At 36.2% G+C, this 23,719-nt stretch overlaps 1 protein-coding gene across 9 annotated transcripts in view; it reads left to right on the top strand.

The window, feature by feature from the left end:
• Positions 1-23,719, top strand: part of VPS13B (vacuolar protein sorting 13 homolog B) — a 771,473-nt gene that overhangs the window by 485,275 nt on the left and 262,479 nt on the right. For all 9 annotated transcript variants that reach the window (XM_061123681.1, XM_061123682.1, XM_061123678.1 and 6 more), the window contains one exon: positions 2,200-2,343. In XM_061123681.1, the coding sequence (XP_060979664.1) occupies positions 2,200-2,343 (144 nt within the window). The remainder of the gene's footprint in view (positions 1-2,199; positions 2,344-23,719) is intronic.

Below are 23,719 nucleotides of genomic sequence, written 5' to 3'. Positions count from 1 at the left end.
TCCATAGATAGAGAAGCCTGGAGGCCTACAGTCCAGGTGTCGCAGAGTCTGGACATGACTGAGCAATTTCAACTTTTATTTTCTTTTTTCATGTAATAACTCATTTAGCTGTCATAGTAATCCTATTAGCATCTCTTACTGTCCTCATTTTGCAGATGAGGACACTAAAGCAGGGAGAGTTAAGCTGTCTAAATTTTCACAAGTGGTTAGAAGCAGAACGTGGTGTGCACCGACTGGTCTGGTTCCCGGCCACATGCTTTTGATCTGCACAACCTCTTTCTAATAAAAGTAGCAATAATACTGACAGATTACTTAGCATTCTCACATGGGTTACCTTACAAGGAGAGCTCTACATGAATTACCTTATTTACTCTTCTCAGCATCCATGAGATAGATATTATGGGTATACATATTTTATAGATGAGGAAACAGATCAAAAGAAATTAAGTAATTTGACCAACATTACTAACCAGTTACTAATGGATCCAGGCTTGAAGTCTAATCACTATGCTATATTTTGCCTCTATGCCTAGAATAGAAATGTAATAATAATGGGATCCTTTATGTTATGTTATGTTTCTTGTGTTAATTTATAATGTTATTTATGTTATGCTAAAAACTATAAACTTTGGATCATTCATAGAGTTATAAGCAGTTATGAAAACTTTGGAAATATTATGTTCAAATTAAATGTATTATTATTTTAAGGTGACAAAAGTTTGTATCCTTCTCTGAGTTTTTAAAGAACAGTATTTTGTGTTCTCTTATTTGATCTTTGTAATAACCCTAATAAGGGAAACCGGTGGCTCAGAGTTAGAGAATCCTCCTGTAATGCAGGAGACGCAAGAGATACTGGTTCGATCCCTGGGTCTGGAAGATCCCCTGGAGAAGGGAATATAACCCACTCCAGTATTCTTGATGGGAAAATCCCATGGAGTAGGAGCCTAGTGGGCTCCAAAGTCCATAGGGTCACAAAGAGCTGGACACGACTAAGCCTACTAGGGAAAGTTAGGTTAGACAGGGTATCTTTATATCCACAAAAATTGTATAAAAATTAAGTAAGTCTACTAGTATCTTTCAGTTACTTAGTAACACAATTTGTTTAAAATACACAAGTGTATTGCTTTTATCATTACTTAAGGAATAAAATAAAAATTCTAACTATAATGAATAAAATCTGGAGACTTTTGGGGAGAAAGTTTATTTAACTAAAAAAAAAAAAAAGATCATTTCCGACATGCTGTTCTTTATGGCTTTATTAAAAGCTGCTCTAAGCTGTGTAGTTTGTATTTGGACCCATCATAAGTCTCCTTAAATCCATTCTCTTGGATGACACTAATAACGAGAAGGTTTATTGGACATTTCCAAGCATTTGAACATTGTCCACATGCACTTCATGACAAGAGGCAGGGCTTCTGCTTATTAAGTGAAATTCTGAATTGGTTTTCATTTCTGTTTTCCTTTGCTGAATGGTTTTCCAACAGTGGATGTTCAAGTGATTCTGTTATGCAGAACAGCATCAGTTAAGTAGTGGACATCTACCTAATACTGCCAAGATTTTAGCAGTTTAAAGAAGTAAAATTAATTAGTCTAGTTGTGTTTGGCTTCAGCACTCCATTTTGTTATGAATCTTTTGGAGTGGATCCTTTGGAGAATACTCAGACCATACCACCTGTGACTGTAATTGCTACCTATAATTGCCTGTCTGCCCACCTAGATTATAATCTTCTCAAAGGCAGATTGCCCTTCAAGACTAGTCTCACTCTCTGTGATGTTCCTAGCACTCTCCTATGCTGCATGGTGCTTATGAAATGCTAAGTATCTGTCCGTTTTAGAGGGTGAACAAGATTATGCTAAAGAATTACATACATCACTGCCTACATATTGAAACAATGATAGGAGGTTGAGGTGTGAAAAGCCAAATGCATATGAAATGTTGAAAAATCCTTATTATAGTGGGTTTCCCTGTAACTAGCACATGGCCTGGCGCACAGCAGGCCCTCATAAATGTTTATTAATTTAATCCACTGGACTATGTCAAGTAACCATGCCCACCATATCTGCTATTCTCATTAACATATGAACTTGAGTCTCAGGAGAATTCACCAACATTCATAAAGCTCAGATAAGTAGAAATGATAAATTATCATATAATGCTATCATGCTTCTTTATCTATATTCAACCTTTTTTTCCTTCAGGAGATTTTAGTGTGTGGCCATTCCTTGGAAGTGAATATAACCACAAACCTGGACTTCTTCCTAAGTGTGGCTCAAGTTCAACTCTTACGTCAGTTAATAGTAGCAAATATGACTGGACTGGAACCATCAAACAAAGCCACAGAGGTAACTCTTACCTGATTTTGATTAGGCTTACTGCATTTGTGCCAACTTTACATTGATAATAGAAAAACAATAATTAAATGCTTTTGGCTAATTATTCTATATTTAAGTTTATTCAAAATATGTATATAAATCATTTTGGATTGGTGTTCTTTATTTTTGAAATTTGCTTGGCCTCTTTTCCCATAATTCATCATGCACCTTTGCAAAATTTCTGTGGCCCAGGCCCAGAAAAGTCACTTTTAAAAGCATGATTTTATTACCCTGCTGCAGTTTTTAAAGTACGGTGCACAAAACCTGGTGTAGCTTTCATTTACTCAGATCCATTACAGGGACGGGGCCCCTTTTGGAAATGAACTTTGTAAGAGTACAATGGGAAAGGCTTCAAAAAATAGCTTCTAAAGCATTTGTTTCCCATGCTCAGTGTAGAATGGACATAATCAAAAAACTTGAATGCCTGCCTAGAATTTTAATTTTGATCCAGTGTTCATTGGAAGCCTGCATTGTAACCACAAAGCATGTCAACATGAAACAAAGAAAGCTGCTTGTTAGATGCTTCTCAAGATATTGTTTCTTTGCTTTTTGTTTTCCTACTGTTACAATCACATCTGTACTTACAGTAATTAATTATTTTATAAAATCTGTAATGAAGAACCTGTTTATCCATGAAAATGTCATTACTTATATTTTTGTCATGAGTTAGACGCAGAAGTCTCTTAAGTGTTGTTTATTAAGAAGGAAGGGAAGGAGGAGGTGTTCCCTGAGAGCCTCTTGATACTAAGCAGGTGTGCCAGGTATTTTCATGTAAGTTGACTCGTGTATCTTCAAGCATGTTGTTAACAACCGCTCTGTGAGCCAGACGTGAGCATTATCACCATCTTACAGATAAGACATTGGGGCTCGGAGATGGTAAGGGACCTGCCTGCGAGCATACATACATCACTAAAAAATCGTGAATCAGAGTATTTGAATCTTGAAGCAGCTTAGGTTGAAAAAAACAAACTCCTGTATTATTTGTGCCAATTTTATGAACCTGTCATGTGACAGAATCTGTCATGTGAAATCTAACTCATGGATTTCTGATGTGTTTTAGGAATTTACAGAACTTAGCAATTGGTTGCTAACTATTTACCTACCTATTTCTAATATCTATTGGTAGGATCTGGTTTCAGTAAATAAGGCCCACTTAGAGTTAGATTACTAACAACTCTTTCCTGAATGTCACGTCTTTTCTCACAGTTCCATAAACAAGCTAGGATTGGTTTTGCTGTTTTAAAAATATGTCTGTGGCCCTTTATTCCTTCTTGGAGATGATATTAAAAGTACAGACAGTATACTGAGATATAGTACAAGCAGTACACTGCAAAATCATTAGTATGGTAAAATTCATTTTATGTATGTTCTACCACAATTGGAAAAAAAACAAGTACAAATTCCAATGAGGGAAGACAGTTCGTTCCTTTCCACCACCTCAGTAAGGTATGTCTGAAATTTCAGTATTAAAAAAAAAGATCTTCCATGAACTAGAATATTTTCTATTCATAAATGAGTAACATAACTCATATCTGATACATAAAGATATTGTAAAGAATTGGTATAATTTCTTCCTTAAATGTCTGATAGAATTCACCAGTGACCCATCTAGACCTGAAGCTTTCTGTTTTTGAAGTTGATTAATTATTGATTCAACTTCTTTAATACTTGTAGGCCTATTCAGATCCTCTGTTGCTTCTTATGTGAGTTTTGATAGGGTCTGTCTTTCAAGGAGTTGGTTTGTTTTCTTCAAATGGTATGGGCTCGGACATAGTATTTCTTTTATTCTTTCAGTTTATGTAGGAGCTGTAGTTATGTCCCCTCTTGCATTTCTGATGTTAGTAATTTGATTCCTCTCTTTGGGTTTTTTGTTTGTTTTTTAGATTTTGGTTTTTTTGTTTAGCCTGGCTTAGAGGGTTGTCAACGTTACTGATCTTTTTAAAGAATCAACTCTTGGTTTTGTTTATTTTCTTTTTTGGATTTACTGTTTTCAATTTCACTGATTTCTGCTCTAATTATTATTTCATTTTCCCTGCTTACTTTTAATGATGTTAATATTTTCAAAAAATGTTTTACAAGATTTCATTTAAAACATTGTTTTAAAAACTCTTCAGGAGCATAAAAAGGAGATTTTGTTACTAGAGGAAACATATCTACAGTATAACAAAGAGGAAGAAAGATGGATAGGTCTGAAAATCGAAAAGAAAACAGTGAACCAATCTAAGGATTATTGCTAGAACCAAGATTTAATATTATTTTTACTTATGTAGACAACTAACATATAATAAAACTTTCAAGTATATAGCTAAAAGAGACCCTTTCAGGTAATAAAATGACCAGCTGATTACAATCCAGTATTTTTGCTCTAAAAATGTACTCACTGCCTAGTGATCAGTGTATATTTGTACACTTTCATTTTCAGTGTTTCCTTCAAGTGTTATGACTTCCATGATTTCTAGTTCCCAGAACATGCAGTTTCTTCACTGTAAATTAACCTTGTCTTATTTTTCTATGCATATATGACAGGCTGAGAAAATACATAAGAAAAATAAACATGTAGTAATCAAAAGTGAAAGTCACTTAGTTGTGTCCAACTCTTTGTGACCCCATGGGCTAAACAGCCTTTCCCTTCTCCAGGGGATCTTCCCAACCCAGGGATCGAACCCAGGTCTTCTGCAGGCAGATTCTTTACCAGCTGAGCCACACGGGAAGCCCAAGAATACTGGAGTGGTTGGCCTATGCTTTCTCCAGCAGATCTTCCCAACCCAGGAATCGAACCAGGGTCTCCTGTGTTGCAGGGGGATACTTTACTAATTGAGCTATCAGGGACGCCATTATTCAAAAAGCCACAATTAATTCCATATTACAAAGTACATGTCCTTCTATATTCTTTAGTTCCTGTCTCTATGATAACATCTGGCTCTATAGCACTAGTGCAAGAGGAATGTTATTTGGTTTCTTATATCTTAGTTCACTGTCATTCACATGAGGTTGGAAGTTCACCTCCGAGATAACTTCATAATCAAATCTAAATGTACGGTTCTAATTTTTCTCCAAAAATAGAGCTCTACTACTCATCCATGGTTCCTTTTCTAATGTTTTAGCAGGGCAAAATTGGTTTACTCTTTAGAAGATTCTTTACCTTTTTATAAGGTGGTCTAGGTCCCATAAAGGTCCAATTGTATAAAAGTGGTTATTAGTAATATAATCATAACATTCATGAAAGAAGAATTAACAAGGGAGCTACTTTAACTACTTGTACCAGTAAGTGTCAGGAAACTTTTGAAGGAGATAATGACTAAACAAAGAGTTAACTTTAATTTGTGCAGGTCTGTTTATGGGCTGGTAATGCAGAACATTTTTATATGATAATAAAAGGAAACTAAACATCATCTTAAGTATTCCTAAAGCTGTTGGTATTCAGGACATTATAAGGCATTGATAAAAAATAAAACAAAAAAATCGACTTTTTTTAAGGGCTTCCCTGGTGGCTTAGCGATTAAAGAATCCGCCTGCAATGCAGGAGACCTTGGTTTGATTTCTGGGTGGTGAAGACCCTCTGGAGAAGGGATAGGCTACCCACTCCAGTATTCTTGGGCTTCCCTAGTGGCTCAGCTGGTAAAGAATCTGCTGCAATACAGGAGACCTGGGTTTGATCCTGGGTTGGGAAGATCCACTGGAGAAGGGAAAGGCTACCAACTCCAGTATTCTGGCCTGGAGAATACTTTTTAAACATTTTATTCCAGTTGCAGTTACACATACACACACAAAAATACACCATGATTTGTACAGAATTTCAAAGTATTACAGTGATTTAAACTGAGATGAAAGCTGAATAATCTATCTGAAGTCTATAGAATTATAAACAGTATAGATAAGATACTAAAACTAGCCTATTTACTTGAAATGGTTAATTTTTTAATGTAATGCTAATTTTTGTCAAAGTAGTGCATGAATTTTAACAACCAAGTGTTGCTAAACTAAATATATCATGATAGTGTCAGTATGTTAACATCCCCTTTGTCATTTTTAACTCTGTAAGCTTTTTCTTCTGGTATTTATCTCCATTTTTCTGAATAAAATGAATAGACTAACATCTCTTGGGCTTCCCTCATAGCTCAGTCAGGAAAGAATCTGCCTGCAATGCAGGAGACCTAGGTTCTATTCCTGGGTTGGGAAGATCCCCTGGAGAAGGAAATGGCAATCCACTCCAGTATTCTTGCCTGGAGAATCCCATAAACAGAGGAGCCTGGTGGGCTACAGTCCATGGGATTGCAAGAGTTGGACACGACTTAGCAACAAAACCACCACAACATCTCTTAATTTACTTATTTTAGCATTACCTATTAATTTTCTTTTACTGTAGGTGAAGATTCCATTTCTTTTACACTTCTCTTCCACTCCTACCTTTTCCCAATATTCTTATATTATGTTTTTAAAATCAGTATGAATTGTTTTTGTTATAAAGACTATAATGTGATTATATTTCCTCTCCTATATTCTTCTCTTTTCCCTAAAGTTAATAATTTCCACATTCTTTATATTTGCTCAGGTTTTTTTTATTGTTGCTAAATCTCTGTGTCTTCTTTCTCTCTACCCCAATCCCAGCTCTCACCAATACATAATACCTGATATATAATTTAATTTTTTACACTTTGTGACTTATAATGTCATCTCTGCTTTTCCTTTAAAACGGTTTTTCCTAAAGTTTTACTTCTGCCTTCTTCCTGGACCAGTAGTCCTCTCAACTTGCTGCAGACTTGACACAACTGATTCAGATTAGAGAAGGTTATGATTTTTTAGGGTAATGGTAGAATGTTGGGAAATTATTGGTAATCAAATAAGTAATGTTTTTTTCTGGGAATATAAATGATTAAAATTGCCAGTATCTTTATCCCACCATTCTAAAATGTTAAATATTTTGAGTCCTCTATAGAAATAATGATAGTATAGAAAAATATTGTTATATGACTCATTACACATGCCTAAATAATATAGTTTACTTGGGTGTTTTTACAGTTTGCTATAAAATAGGATGTAATAGGTTGGACTTTCTTGAGCAGTGATTGAGTATATACCCTAGGAGTGGTGACAGAGGTTGTTTTTTGCTATCATTATTATTGTTTTAGCTTGCAAATCATCTGCTTTAGAGTTGATTCATTTTAGGAATGGAAATTCTGAATTTTTTAGTCAACGGTGTAAAATTCTTACAAGACACACTTGACTAACCTAAGGATTGCTGGAGGCCGTTGGAACTTGGAACTTAGAAGTAAAGAAGAGAAGAACGGACTTTGAGTGGTGGTGTAGTAGCCAGTGTTTTCTGGAGTAGAACTTTAGGCAAGATGAGCAAAACAAAGGCAAGTGTACCTTGAGAACACATTGAGTGGAGGTAGGGTTTGAAAGCAGGAACTAAGGCTGGTTTGGGAGAGGATGTTGATGTTCTGGGTCTGTCTCAGTGCTTCCTGTCTTGAGGTAGACATGAATGGGAGAGGCCATTTCAGAGTTCACGTATTTCTATAACCTTTCTCTTTAGCAAAGAACAGAGGGGTTTTAGATAACATGCTTGTGGTGTCTTTCTATTAGCATTACTATGCTGAGTGTTTGTTTCCCTTCAGAGGCATCTGGATGGACCACTTGTAACCAGGCAATAAACCCAAGCCCCATAAAATATGAATTCAAGCAGAGCCTTAAATGGACATGAGGGCCTGGGAGGAAATACCTTGAATTTCTTCAACCGTAGACCTGGAAATGATATTAAGTATATTGCTACCTATTCTCTCCAAGGGAAGGACTTCTTAGGTACACTGAGCTATCACACCTGTTTCAGTAAGTTAGACCTTGTCAGTGTTTAAAAATAGTATAATTTTCTCTGATAAACAAGCTTATTCTTAGAAAGAAACATGCCGTAGTTACTTCAGGGTAGATCATAAACATCAAGAAAGGAAGGAAAAATTTAATTTTCCAGCCATTCTGCTATTTATCCCGTATAGATTTCCTGACCAGAAAGAAGTCCAGTGAATGTACCAAGTTTTCCTGAGGCACTATTGAACTCTTGTCCTAGTCTTTTTCAGCAGTATTCATTGAGGGCTTACTCTATACCAGACACACTGGCTACAAACAGATAGAGGTATGAAAAATAAACATACTGTGGCCCCTGCCCTCTAGGATTTTATAATATGCATGTAAAATAAAGCATAAAGTTGTAACTAAGAACTTAGAGCAGTAAACTAGAAATGTCAGATAAGCTCTATTTAAAACTAGTGCTGTAATAAGTACTCAGAATAAGGAGAAAACTAGGTGGTCAGAGATCTGGCTTCATAGAGAAGTTGGGTTTAAATAGAGAAGAGTGACCTGCCCTATCTACTCAGTAAATATTGAACCCTTCCTATGTGTCAAATACTGTTATGGGAACTAGGGTAACAGCATTAAACAAAAGAGGTAAAGTTTCTGATTTCATGTTCTGGTGCTCATATATTCAGAGGTGAAGATAGATAATAATAAATAATTGGAACTAGATCAATATATATTGGTACCTATATAACTAGTAATATATGACTACATATAAACATACGTATATACATGCACGTATACATATGTACAAACTCATCCATGCACATAACTAGTTGCATTCATTACTTACCATTTGCCCAGAATTAGTCATGTGGTCACACCTGGCTGCAAGAGAGGCTGGAAATGTAGTCTTTCTAATACAAGACCATATGCCCTGCTAAAAAGCATTTTGTCATCAAAGAAGAAGATAATGAATATTGGGGTACACCTGACAGCCTAAGCCACAGAGACTTCAGGGTCACCTGGTATTCAAAGCTAGGATAGTCCTTAGAAAGCAACCTTTGCTCTCCTCAATACTTTGAACATATCCTAAAAAGTTCTACACCGTATAATTTTGCAGATCGTTCAGTGCTGTTATAGGGACAAGTATTGTCTTTACTCAGCATTTCTAACTCTCATCTGCTAATAGAACTCCCCTTCCTTTGGTTAAACAACATTCTCCTAGCAATACTTCATGTGGTTTTGGTAGGGATTCCCATTTCAGGGTAGACATGAGACAAAGGCTTGGTTAGTTATTGTATCAATCTCTCTGGCCCAGTTATTGGTCCAGATATGGGCAGTTTACTCCGGCGAGTGCAGTGTTGCATATGAAGACACTATTAAGAATAAGTCGTCTCTGCTAGGGATCGCTAAGTTCGGATGTTGTCATACTGGAGCTTTCTTTGACCGCTGCCGCATTCTTCTTCTCTACTGTCACATGAAGAAAACCTGTGTCAGAAAAGAGGTGATGAAACTTACAGAAATGAGCAAAACTGAGAGAAAGAGAAAATCTTTGACATCATCTGACTGCCTTGACATAGTTCTAGTCAGTGAGTTATAGAGATAAGTATTCTACTTATTTCTAGGAGAGTCTCCATGTTCTTTTTACTCCTTGAAATAACAGCAGTGGAAGTGACATGTTACTTGTTACCACGTGGTGACAAACATGGGGACAAAAACCACACAATGAGGTTAGCACAGTGGGTAGTGTAATCCTAAAATTTAAGTGACATCATGGAGCCACTGCAACCAGCCCTTGACTTTGTTTTATGTTAAAGTAAACGTAAACTATTAAGCCACTAATATTTGGCTTTTTGTTACATAAGGCCAAACCCAGTACTCACTGATGCAGACAATATTGCAGTGTTCTGAGGTGGAGATAATAAAACCCAGAGAAAGTACTGACAACAGAATAGAATTTGATGCTGAATAAATGCTTGTAGTATGAATTAGTAAATGAATTCCTTAATTCACAGGAAGTCCTATTTCTGTTCATAGAAATAGCAAAGATAAGAGGTATGCCTCACACAGGACTTCCCAGGTGGTGCTAGTAGTAAAGAACCTGCCTGTCAGTGCAGGAGATGAAACAGACATGGGTTTGATCCCTGGGTTAGGAAGATCCCCTGGAGGAGGGCATGGCAGTTCACTCCAGTGTTCTTGCCTGGAGAATCCCATAAACAGAGGAGCCTGGTGGGCTACAGCGCATGGGGTCACATAGTTGGACATGAGTGAAGGGACTTAGCACAGAACATGACACATATATATCAAAAAAACTAGAAATTGATGATTAACTGTATGTTTGATTGAGACAAGTTGGGTATATATTGAAAGCTTTGAATACTAGACTGTAATGTTTTAAGTAATTTAGGCAGTAGAGAGTAATTGAAAATAGCTAAGCTAGCTTTGAAGCTCAGATCCATCTTAGACTGAACCTATCAACTGTACTCACACACTGATAGGAGGTATGTGATCTTCAAACACAAATATTATAGTTACATTTTCTTTTATTCTAACATAATAGAATATACTATATTCTATTACAGTATCAGTTTATTTCAATTAGGATTTGAAATTACTGTAGCATTTCAAATATCACCTATTGTTTCCAGAAGCTACAATTCTTTTATATATATATATAAAATTTAAAATTTAAAAAAATTTTTAAAAAGAACACACTTTTAAAATGGACTAAATAGAAGGGTGAGAGGGCTAAGATTGCCCTGGGTTCTGTTCATAGGGCTGCAGTAATTACTCCGTTATTCCTGAATAGCAAGTAATCATCTTATTAAGCCTACTTACAGAGGGAGTGTATGTAAGGAGTAACACATGCTCATTTTCAAATCAGTGTTTTAGAGTAAATAAAACTTTTGTAGCAAAATAAAAACCATATTTTTAGGGGTAAAGAATGGAACCACATCATTGGGGATCTGAAGGTGGAGGTTCTTTGATCCACACACTGCAGATCCTGGCGAGGAGCATAGACAGCTTCTAAAACTAATTGAGCATTTCTTCCTTTGCCTTCTTGCCTTCCTCCTCTTCCTCCTCCACTTAACCACTTGGTTTTAGGCACTTCCTTAGCTCTCCTTTCTTTTCAGTCTCTGGCAATGACTCACTTAGTAACCTGTTCCATGCCTGCTTCAGTACCTTTTCTTATACTCTGACAGCTCTAAATTTTTTTTTTTTAAGGAAAATATTATTTACCCAAAAAGTTAACTTTAGTGATCATAAAATAAACAGTACTTAGTCCATATTTCTTCAGATTTCTAAAATAATGGCTATTTCCACCAAAATAAGGTTACTGTGCACCAAGAAATTTGCTCTTATTTGTTGTATTTGACTCCTCCACACCTATTTAAGGAATTAAGAACCCCATAAAGCAGTGTATCCAGCTGTCCATGAAGCATGATAAAATTACAGTAAAAAAAAAGTTAAAATCAAACTGGTCAGATAAGATGAAGGTCCCTTAGCTACAGCTCCATCTAAAGACTTCTGTTCCCTCTTCTGTGTTGCTCCCTAGGCCTCCTTGTCTGTTCTCTGTTTGTATTTCTTCCTGTCTGTGCTGTTATATGCCTTCTTTCTGATCTTGAAATCTCTCTCTTATATATCTCTCTTAAATATTCAGCACTGTCTTTTAATACCTTATTCCTCATGGTATTCATCTGTAAGGTGAAAGAAAGCTCTAGGAAAATAGGTTATAGCTAATTATTATCTCTTCTGAGTCAAAATATGATAAAAAAGAGCTAGCTGTTCAAAATAACTGAGAGTCAGTGATTTGCTTGGTTTCATATCTGACAGTCTGTACTTTTCTAACAAGCAGACTCTGGGACTTTCAATTACTTTTACATGGAAGAATCGACTTTAAAAAAAAATATTAACATCAGAGCCATGGGAATGTATATAATTCTCATCTAAGATTTCATGCATTTTAAAATTGCTTATTTCTAGACCTTTGGCTTTTCATCAAAGGTTTTCTGTAGAAAAAGACTAAAAACCCTCTCACAGAGTATAGAGATATATAAAATAAACACCAAGACCTAGATCAAATAATCTTCCTTCTACCCTTTTTTAAGATTCCTGGACTTCAGCAAATGTACCATAGGTGCCTTTATACCTTTCTTTATAAAAATTGGCCTGTTCAGTAATGCACCATTGGATGACACAAAAGTGCACTGGGAAGACTGAAGTATTCTGTGTATTGATTGTGGCAGTCGTTACACAGCTATAGACACTCAGCAAAGACCATTAACTGTATGTTTTAAAAAATGAATTTTATTACCAACAAATTACATGCCAGTAAACCTGCCTTAAGAACGTTTGACCGCTTAGTAACACAGCTTTGGAAGACAAAAAAATCCGCTCGCAACAGTGATCCCCGTTAGCGTCAGAGTGTCTGTTACTGAAGTTCTGAAGTGACTACTCAGAGTCTGTAACACCAGCTAACACTGGGTGCTCACCACGTGCCAGGTGGTCTAAGTATCATAGGTAGTTTAACTCCTTTAGTCCTTAGAGTAACCCTGTGAGTTTGGGACTCTTTCTTAAACTGTACTGGTGTGGAAACTGAGTGTCAAGAAAGCCTTGTAATTTGCACCAGATTGTATAACTAATAAGTATCAGAACCAAACTATTCCCCCTATCCCCCGCTTGAGAACATATTGGTTAAAAGTGCTGTTAGTTCAGTGACCTAACTGGTATGAATATGAGTGTTTTAACAGTGAGAATTAAGCAAAAACTTGTTTATACAGGCCTTATTTGTTCTTATATAAAATTTACCTTTTAGGGGTACTCTTTTGCCCCCTTCTGATGCCTATGTCAGAAGCTTTCTCTCTCTCCTTTATACTTTAATAAAACTTACACAAAAGCTCTGAGCGATCCAGCCTCGTCTCTGGCCCCGGATTGAATTCGTCTCCTCCGGAGGCCAAAAATCCCACGTCTTATCGTTCAGCAACAACCTTTCATTCCCTTTTTCTTTGCCCTCTTCCAAAATATCAACAGTGCTTTCTTTCCTACAAGGCTAAACTTGGTCATTTTTTGTACAGTAGGATAAAACCCGTGGACCTCTTGGTTTCGAAGTTTCCTTCCAGCTCCAACATTCAGATCTTTTCTTTGGTTCTTAGGTTTGGAATTCTTTCATCTAATTAAGATCTGTTAGTCACTACACCAAGTTCGCTTATCAATGGGTAATAAAATTACCCATATGAGTTAATTCATATAGAACTCCTAGAAAAGTGTCCGGCATCTGTTAAGGGCTCTGCAACTGTTGCAGGAAGGGGGACCCCTTCCAGGACCCAAGAGTCGGCTCTTGTCTAACACTTGGAAATGAGGTGTCCAGTGAGACACATGAGCTGACAAAAGCAAAAGACTTTGCTGGGAAGGGGTGTCTGATGGGGTCATATGATTAACTGCTTAATAGTGGGTATAAGAAACTTATAGTAAAGCCGGTTAATTATGAAGAGGTCAAAGAGGTCCAACAGGGACAGGATGAAAATCCTGCAGTCTTCCAAAGGAGATTAGTGGAGACTTTTAGGAAGTATATAAGCATGGATCCTTCCTCCCCTGAGGGACTGGCCCTTTTGGCCATGCATTTCATAGCCCAGTCTGACCCAGACATCAGGTGCAAAATTCAGAAAGCAACTGCTGGGCCTCAAAAAAAACTAAATAAATAAAAAAAAATTTACCTTTTATTGTATTATAATAGTAAGCCCCTGAAGGATCTAAAACAAGAGCGTGACATCATCAGAGTATACTTGGGAAGTGGATTGGCTGGGAGACCAGTGGCAGCTCTAGACGAAGAGAATCCAAAACTGAAGCACTGATTTAGGGAAGAGGAGGAAGGCCACTATTGGGCTAACTCTGCATTTGCTTGAAAGGATGTATAGAAGGAGGAAAGTCCTAGGAAAATAGGTTCTCACTAATTCAGTATTATTCTTTGAGAATGAAACATGATAAATGGGCTGGTTTATCTCAGCACATGTTTTAAAGGAAAGATAGGGCTCTAGATCATTCTTTCCCCAGCTCTTCTAAATTGTATGACAAAAGACAGTGACTCTCCTGCTACATGTTTGCTTCTAGGTGTTAGCTCTACTTGAGGTCAAAGACCACAGTTTGAAATCTCCCTGCACTTTGCACCTACTTGAACTCTTAAATACTCAGCTCACTATTTCATATATACCCCTAAATAAAAATGTTGAACTGTTGTCATTTTAGAAGTTCAAGAGAGGGTTATTATTTGTGCTTTTTGGTTCTATTTTTAAGTATGGAAAAGACAAGTATGTTTAAATGTCGGTGAGAAAGATTGAGTTGGAAGAAAGGTTGAAATATTTTGTGATTAGAAGGGAAAATCAATAGTGTAACATTCCTAAAATAACAAGAAAATAATATCTCTTGAGAAAAAGGTAGAAGAGTTGACACCTCTTCTAATGTAGCAGAAGGAAACATAGAATGGATGGTCACATATGTAAGAAGATTTAAAAGTTTAATAATACGGATTTGGGAGTTGAGGAGGTGCTCCTTTGATATTTTACTCCATGAAATAGAATGTAAGGACATCTGTTGGGGCTTCCCTGGTGGTTCAGTGATAAAGAATTCTCCTGCCAAGCAGGAGACATAGATTCGATCCCTGGATCAGGAAGATCCCCTGGAGAAAGAAATGGCAACCCACTCCACTATTCTTGCCTGGGAAGTCCTCAGAGGAGCCTGGTGGGCTGCAGTCTGTGGGGTTGCAAAGAGTCAGATTCAACTGAGAGACTGAACAGCATCAACAAAAGGACATCTAAGGAATGGTGCAGGATTCAGAAATTTGAGATGGGGGCCTGGAAACTATGTATTCTTTGGAAACTTTTAATTTTTTACCGAGCAAATGTAAATCGGGATCCTTAAAAATGCATACAAATAATAGCGAAATATAAAGATTTCTTGAAGTAAGACCAGAGAAACAGAAACACAGCATAAATTTGAGCCACAAGGACTGAACCTCGGATTGGGCTCTTAATTTCCTGGCACCCAGAACCAAAAAAAAATCAGATACTAATAAATTGCTTAAAAGTTTTACTGATTTTTGGAATGTATAGATCTTTAGAAATAGTTTTTATATTTTAAAATAGTTTTAGATGTACAGAAAAGTTGCAAATATAGAGTTTCCATATACCCTGCACTCAGTTTCTCTATTTTCAACAAAAATGTCCCCAGTATGGACATTTGTCACAGCTTATAAACCAGTACTTAAACATAATTATTAACTAAAGTCTATTCTTTACTCAGATTTCCTTATTTTTCACTAAGAAGATTTTACTAATGTCTTGTTTCTGTTCCTGGCATCCATCAAAGATACCACAGTACATTTAGTTGTGTCCAAAGACTCCTTAGACTATGACAGTTTCTCATATTTTCCTTGTTTTTGATGACCTGTCTTGAGCAGTAGTCAGGAGTAGAATGTCCTTTAATTTGGATTTGTCTAATGTTGATGAGGGTATATCCACATAAATCATTTGGGAATTCTTTTGTACTGGAGATTGTCTATTCACCCACTGAAAATTTGGAAAAATCAATTAAATAGTATAGATTGCAACTGTAGTTAATCCCTTATAGGCCAGCATTTCTTTATTCTCTTCGAGCTTTGGTATCTCCATCTATAGAATGAGAGGTTTAGACTATGCGACTGACCTTCACCTCCCTTCCTTGTCTTTCATTGATGTCTTTGTTGACCTGAGGAAAAGCCCAAGGCTGACCTCCAGTGGTTACCCATACAGCTCTGTAAGAAATAAATGCCTGTTAATTGAGATGAGTTGGAACAGATAAAGCAACACTCACAAGCAAGACAGTTTCTAGTTTTTTTCTTCACTTATTAGTAGTTGATTGCAAGTCTCAATTTCTCTATGATATGACTAATTTCTGTCTAAAAGTGACCCAGGAATGTCTTTTTCTGTTCTTTTGAAATTTCAGCCATTTGGAAAGAAATGAGTCTGAACTCTTTTTGTCAACATATAGGTAACTCTGATTCTGTATATAATCACTTCAAAACATCACTTCTGCTGTAAAGATTTTTCTTGCAATAATTTAGTAGTTTTTTCAGTCATTCATTTAGTTTTCCTAAGCTGTTTTCTGAAGTTAGCTTTCCTTCTTTTTCATTTTTTTCCCCACATAGCTTCTCTCTTCTCATGGAACACATATTCACATGAACTCTAGTTTCCCCTTTCCCCAAATAATCTTAGCTTATATTGTGAACCTGTGGAATTTGAAAGTATTTCTAATGGGGAAGTTCCTCTAATATTATCTTTAACATTCTTCAAGGGGAGGATATAGGTTTCTGGGGATCTGAATTTGGCCCTTTTTAGAAAGAACAAATTACCAATATAAAATTAGGTTTAATGTCTTATGCAGGCAAAAGTACTTGAAGCTGAAACTTTCTATTAACTTTATGCTAAATCTCTCTCAACCAATTGTGGATGAGAAATGACATTACCACTGTATTAATAGTTCTCTGTTGCTCCTGTAACACATTACCGTACATTAAATAAGCTTAGAACAAGACAAATTTATTATCTTTTTCTTCTGTTTGTCCGAAGTCTGACACAAGTGTCTCACTGGACTAAAATCAAGGTGTCAGCAGGACTCTAGTTGTTTCTGCAGGTTATAGGGAAGAATCCACTTTCTTGCCTTTTCTAGCTTCTAGAACCTGCCATTTACAGCATGGTCTCTTCCTTCCATCTTCAGTGCCAACCATGGCAAGTCAGGTTCTTCTTAAACCATATCTCTATAACCTTTATTTATTTATTTATTTATTCTGTCATTGCATCTCTCTAGCCATAGCAAGGAAAATCCTCAGCTCTTAGGAACTCATGTGGTTTGATTGGGGCCACCCAAATAACCCTGAATAATCTCCCCATTTCAAGATCTGTAACTTGAATTACTTTTCCAAATCCCCTTTGCCATGTCAAGTTCACAGGTTCTGGGATAGGACATGGACATGTTAAGTGGGCCATTATTCTGCCTAACATAACCACATTGGAGAGAGGTCTCTTTCAACTTGATGATAATGACCAATGACATATTCTTACCGATTTGAAAAAGCGTCAGGAAACTAAGAAATTCAGACAAACCTAGGCATCTTGTCCAGAATCAAGCAACATATCAAAAATCCTAATTGTAACTTTTGAAGGAAGACATGGTATAGAGCAAGTGTTAGAGATTGCTTACTGTGTATCCAATTTGTATTTGGAGGTTAGTGTTAACAGTGTTGTAGCAATTTGCCCCTGACTTAAAATAGCGATCTTAATGACATAATTATATTTTCCAAAACAAAAATTATTATTGGCATTGTCATATTGTTTATTGTAAATCTCTTCAATGCATGGCTTAAGGGAAGACAGGCTGATTCTCATATCTGCTTCTGTATTCAGTCTATTGTAATATTTGTTTTCATTGATGTATAGGAAGGAAAATCCACCCTCACAAAGATATGTAGTCAGATATGTATTAAAGAGTACTTTAATAACCTTTAAGGTAATTGTGGGTATTCTTCTTTGGTACACAGTAAAATGTGAGATATGGCAATTTCTTATCTGTTTTATTGACTATGTTTTTAACAGTTTTTTAAAAGATATAATCCACATACCTTACAATTAAGTCATTAAAACATGCAATTCTTTGACTCTTAGTATATTCAGAATTGTGCAACCATCAGAATTATAAATTGTGATCAAAAATAAATTTTAGAGCATTTTCATAGCCCAAAAAATAAGCCCGGTACCCCTTAATCATCACCTCCCAGTTCTCCTGACCCCTTCAGCCCCAGGTAACCACTAATCTACTTTGTTCTCTACAAATTAGTCAATTCTGGACATATCATATAAATAGAATCATATTACTATTGTGACCCTTGATGGGTGGCTCATTTTGCATAATGTTTTTATCATTCATCTATGTTTTTGCCTATATAGTTGGTTCGTTTCTTTCTATTGCTAAGTGATGTTCCATTGTATAGGTATATGTATCACGTTCTTAATGCATTATTCACTTGGTGGACCTTTGGCTTTCTCCACTTTGGGGCTGTTGTGAATAATGCTGCTCTGAGCATCCATGTGCATGTTTCTGTGTGTATATGTTTTCATTTGTCTTGAGAACATACATAGGAGGGACATTGCTGGGTCATATGATAACTCAGTGTTTAACCACTGTCATTTTTTAACAGGTTAGTTACAATATGGAATTTGAAACCATAGCAATGAACTTTTCTTATTTCATTATGTTACAATTCATTGGTTTCTCTTACCTTCTAGTGAATCTTTTATCCATGTATGATTTTGTAACATCATGTATTGCTCATTGGAAAATATTTACTTAGTTATGCAGATCTTCCTAAAGTGGACACATTTTATTCAGTTCAGTCACTCAGTCATGTCCAACTCTTGGCGACCCCATGAACCACAGCACGCCAAGCCTCCGTGTCCGTCACCAACTCCCGGGGTTTACGCAAACTCACGTCCATTGAGTCAGTGATGCCATCTAACCATCTCATCCTCTGTCGTCCCCTTCTCCTCCTGCCTTCAATCTTTCCCAATATCAGGGTATTTTCAAATGAGTCAGCTCTTCGCATCAGGTAGCCAAAATATTAGTTTCAGCTTCAACATCATTCCTTCCAATGAACACCCAGGACTGATCTCCTTTAGGATGGACTGGTTGGATCTCCTTGCAGTCCAAGGGACTCTCAAGAGTCTTCTCCAACACCACAGTTCAAAAGCATCAATTCTTCGGCGCTCAGCTTTCTTTATAGTCCAACTCTCACATCCATACATGACCACTGGAAAAACCAAGTCCTTGACTAGAAGGACCTTTGTTGGCAAGTAATGTCTCTGCTTTTTAATATGCTGTCTAGGTTGGTCATAACTTTTCTTCCAAGGAGTAAGCGTCTTGTAATTTCATAGCTGCAGTCACCATCTGCAGTGATTTTGGAGCCCAGAAAAATAAAGTCAGCCACTGTTTCTCCATCTATTTGCCATGAAGTGATGGGACCAGATGCCATGATCTTAGTTTTCTGAATGTTGAGCTATAAGCCAACTTTTTCACTCTCCTCTTTCACTTTTATCAAGAGGCTGTTTAATTCCTCTTCACTTTCTGCCATAAGGGTGGTGTCATCTGCATATCTGAGGTTATTGATATTTCTTCCGGCAATCTTGATTCCAGCTTGTGCTTCTTCCAGCCCAGCATTTCTCATGATGTACTCTGCATTATAAGTTAAATAAGCAGGGTGACAATATACAGGCTTGATGTACTCCTTTTCCTGTTTGAAACCAGTCTGTTGTTCCATGTCCAGATCTAACTGTTGCTTCCTGACCTGCATACAGGTTTCTCAAGAGGCAGGTCAGGTGGTCTGATATTCCCGTCTCCTTCAGAATTTTCCACAGTTTATTGTGATCCATTCAGTCAAAGGCTTTGGAATAGTCAATAAAGCAGAAATAGATGTTTTTCATTTTATTATATAACATCAAAATGCATATTTTTGTTATGGTTAATTAGTAACAGTCTCCCAAAAGAGACTCAATTTCAGAAGTTAAAGGAACATCATCATCATCACTATTAAAGTTATTGTTATTTTGTTCACCATTGATTTCCCCACTCCTGGCAATAGCATGCCTGGTACTTAGTAGGTTCTCAATAAGTATTATTGGTAGATGGGAGGATGGATGAAGTGCTAGTGTCTCCAAGAGTGTTGATCTCTTCCCTGTCCGGTTCATGTGGCCTCAGGTACCCACACAGGTAGAACAGGTTCCACACAAGCTTCTAAGTTAAATAAAAGACTTGATGTAGTTCTTCGTGCCAAAGCCCTAGAGTGAAATGGTAATGTAAAAATTACATAAATTCTCAGGAAGAGGTCTTAATGTTTTCTGTGTTCAAAAGTAGTCCTGTCTGGGATAAAATATAGCAAATGAACAGCTGTTTGTTTCTCACCTGCATTACCTACTTTCTAGCACCTGGGTGTAAAATTTTAAATGTGAGCTGACTTCAGGAAGGAGATCCTCTCTGACTCTAAGCCAGATAAAAGATCTGATGCCTGGCATATCTCTGGCATGATCTTCTAACCCATCATAAGTCGATCCACTAGATTACATAGTGATTCTCATGGTATCCCTCAAGACAGAGCTCACTGGGTAGTCCCTGGGACATCTTCTAGAAGCATTATAGGAGCCCGTGTGCATGCACTGTATGCACACTGTTCATTCGCTCATTTGTGTCCAACTCTTTGCCACCCCATGGACTTGGAGCACGCCAGGCTTCCCTGTCCTTCACTATCTGTTGGAATTTGCTCAGACTCATGTCCCCTGAATTGGTGATGCCATATAGAATAACTTGAGCCCTAAAATGCTAATTTTTAAATGTTACTGTTGATCTCATTAGAAAAGTCTAAATGTTGGGAAGCTACCAGTTCATGACAGCAAATAAAGGTTTTTCAAACTGCTAATTTTTCTTGAAAGTTTAAATTTCCTTATTGGCAATTAATTCTTTCTGTTGTTTCCTTTAAGGAACAATTTATTTTAGAGAAAATATTTGTGAAATACCCAGTTCTTAATAACCGTAGCTCTGTCAATCACTCTTTCAAATAAAAATTTTATGGAGAAATCAGCTAGTAAAACATGCAAGTCAGCTGTGTATCTGCTTTCCTTCAAGACAGCTAGCATTCTTTTGTATGTAGCACAGGTGCTTTGTGGACAATTCCCGTTTCATCATACTGCGTATTAAACAGATATCTATTCACTGGTCAAGATTACATAAAGTGAATAATTTTTGCTGTTTCATTAAGAACATTCTTAAGTGGAACTGTTACTTGATTCATTTTTTTACTCTGTAACTGTATGGTAGAGCACTACTGCCTGTAGTTGTATTCCTGCTAAAGTACCCCATTACTTTTACACTATCAGTGAATTGTCAACATAGTGAAAAAGACAGATTATGTCTTAGCTTCATTGCAGTGTTAGTGCTGACTTTAAGGTCACACTGGTAGGTACCTGTTTCACTAATAGGGTCTCTAGGAACTCAAGGAGTCCATAGCCCATGCTTTGAGAAATACTGTTCAGACACTGAGCTTTGTTTCTCCTTCTTAAAAAATTATATTTCCCAGAAGTTTAATGAAAAGCCATATGCCATTTTTATGGAAACAAGTATGTTTTGTTATTTTGGAGTATATTTTTAAAAATCTTATTTCTTCTATCTGCACTGCTTTTGGTAGTTCCATAATCTAAAGTTATTTCGAAAGTAAACAATGTCCACCATTTGAAAACGAAAAATAGTGGAAATCAACCTTTATTTGTCTCAGGTTAACTGACTAACTTGCTGTACATTTTAAGTTGCAACCCAAGCCTTCTGATTCTTAACTACAGTACTGTAGTTTCTTATAGGCTGTTTCACTAGAAAATCTATGTAAAATATCATGATGTCTTAAAAGTAAAAAAGCAAAAGTCCAAAGTGTATGCTTAATTTGCCTGTTACGTTTAATAATCTTCAAATAATCATTTTTCAAGCTACAAAAGCAATGATATTCTTTTAGAAAGGAGTTGAGGGGGATGGGTGGTGGTGGTCAAAGGATTCAAACTTCTAGTCATAAGGTAAACAAGTTCTGGAGATCTGATATGCTGTAGTTAACGTTGTATACTTGAAAGTTACCAAGAGAGTAAATTTTAGATGTCCTCAACTACACACACAGAAGTTGTTAAGTATGTGAGAGGAAGGATATGCTAACCACTCTTACTGATGGTAGTTGTTTCACTGTGTGTGTGTGTGTGTAAAATCATCACGTTGTATAGGATCAGGAATCCTGATTGTTAGACTAATGCAAATGCAGGACATATAATCTGGATTGCAATCTTGGCTTTGTCATTTATCGATTATATGATCCTATAACTTAAAATAACCCCCATGCTTCAGGTTTGTCCCTTTGAAAAATAGGAGTAATAATAGAATTTGTATTTTATGGGCTTTAGAAAGACCTGAGATAATGCTCATATGGTACTTACCATACCTAGCTAACAATATGTATACAATAAACGCCTGTTGCTGTGGTCATCATCCTTATCAATTTTGTGTCAGTTTTATCTTCTTAAAGTTGTAAAAAATACTCTTGGATTAGAAACTGATTATGAACTATGCTGACATTCTGACACTCTCATGGTGAATTCCCCTGTATACTGTTCTCTGGAAAATGAAACTATTTAAACAAATTAAAGAAATATTTTTTAAATGAAATATGTCTTTAGTTGTAAAACTTCTTATTGCTAGAGATATACATAAGACTTTTGCAATAAACTGAATGAATTAGGTATATAGAAATCTACAAATTAACTTTCTATATAAACTATAATAAACATCAAATAAATTAAGTATAGATATTTTATTAATTGATTGATTTTTGTTAGTACTTTATTTGTGATACAGTTTTAGCAGCAATCATATAATTGAGAAGACATTTAAAATGAATGTTTATCTTAAAATCCTCAAGAATCAGATGTTCCCAGTAGTGATGCTGATGATGGCAGTAGATAATAGGCATTAACTGCTTACCATGTGGCAGGTACTATCCTGTGTTATTACATTCATTATCTCATTTAATTCTTAAATAGCTAAGTTAGAAAGTTACTGATATCACTAAGAATTAAGACACAAAAGAACAAACAAAAACAAGGCTTTGGGTTCAGTAATTGGTGACATGTATTTATTTGTCATAGGAATAATTTCACTAACCTAAAACAACTCAGTAAGCAGTCTTCCAAGCAGTCTTCTATTTCTCAGCAAGAATTGTTTTGTGGTAGATGTTTTGTTTAGTTTTGTTTCTGAGTCATTTTCTTAGCATAATCTGACTTTAGTTTCTATTCTTTAACACTAGTAAAATGGATTCAAAGGTCTCCTAGTCATTCTGTAAGTTAAAAAAGAATATTTCCAGAAACAGTGTTCTTATAGAATAGGTTTGATTGAATTTTTTCATAAAAAAATACACATCGAGGAAGGATACCAGGTACTGTATAAGAATTCTAGGAGTTCATACCTAAGGACTCAAAATGATATTGATGATGACCGCAGCAACAGGCGTTTATTGTATACTTCTTGCTAGCTAGGTATGATAAGTACCATATGAGCATTATCTCAGTTCTTTCTAAAGCCCATAAAATACAAATTCTATTATTATTCATATTTTTCAAAGGGACAAACCTGAAGCATGGGGGTTATTTTAAGTTATTTTCCCAGGATCATGTAATCGATAAGTGACAAAGCCAAGATTGCAATCCAGATTGTATATCCTTCATTTGCATTAGTCTAACAATCAGGATTCCTGATCCTGGCATTTCCACCTGTTAATCATGTCCTTGGACTTATTTCTTCTTTACAGTTCGATGTACTTATGTAACAAATGGGAGTAAGAGTAGTGGTTCTTTGCTTTTCATAACTTTTTTAGGGTCACACAAGGTTTGGGAGGCTTTTTGAGGCTTGTGAGGATAAATGAGAAAGTAGAGCACTCAGCACATTTCTTGGTACA

The sequence above is a fragment of the Dama dama genome, chromosome 21, assembly GCF_033118175.1.
Source record: "Dama dama isolate Ldn47 chromosome 21, ASM3311817v1, whole genome shotgun sequence".
Lineage (NCBI taxonomy): Eukaryota > Metazoa > Chordata > Mammalia > Artiodactyla > Cervidae > Dama > Dama dama.
This window is presented reverse-complemented; position numbering and strand designations above follow the sequence as displayed.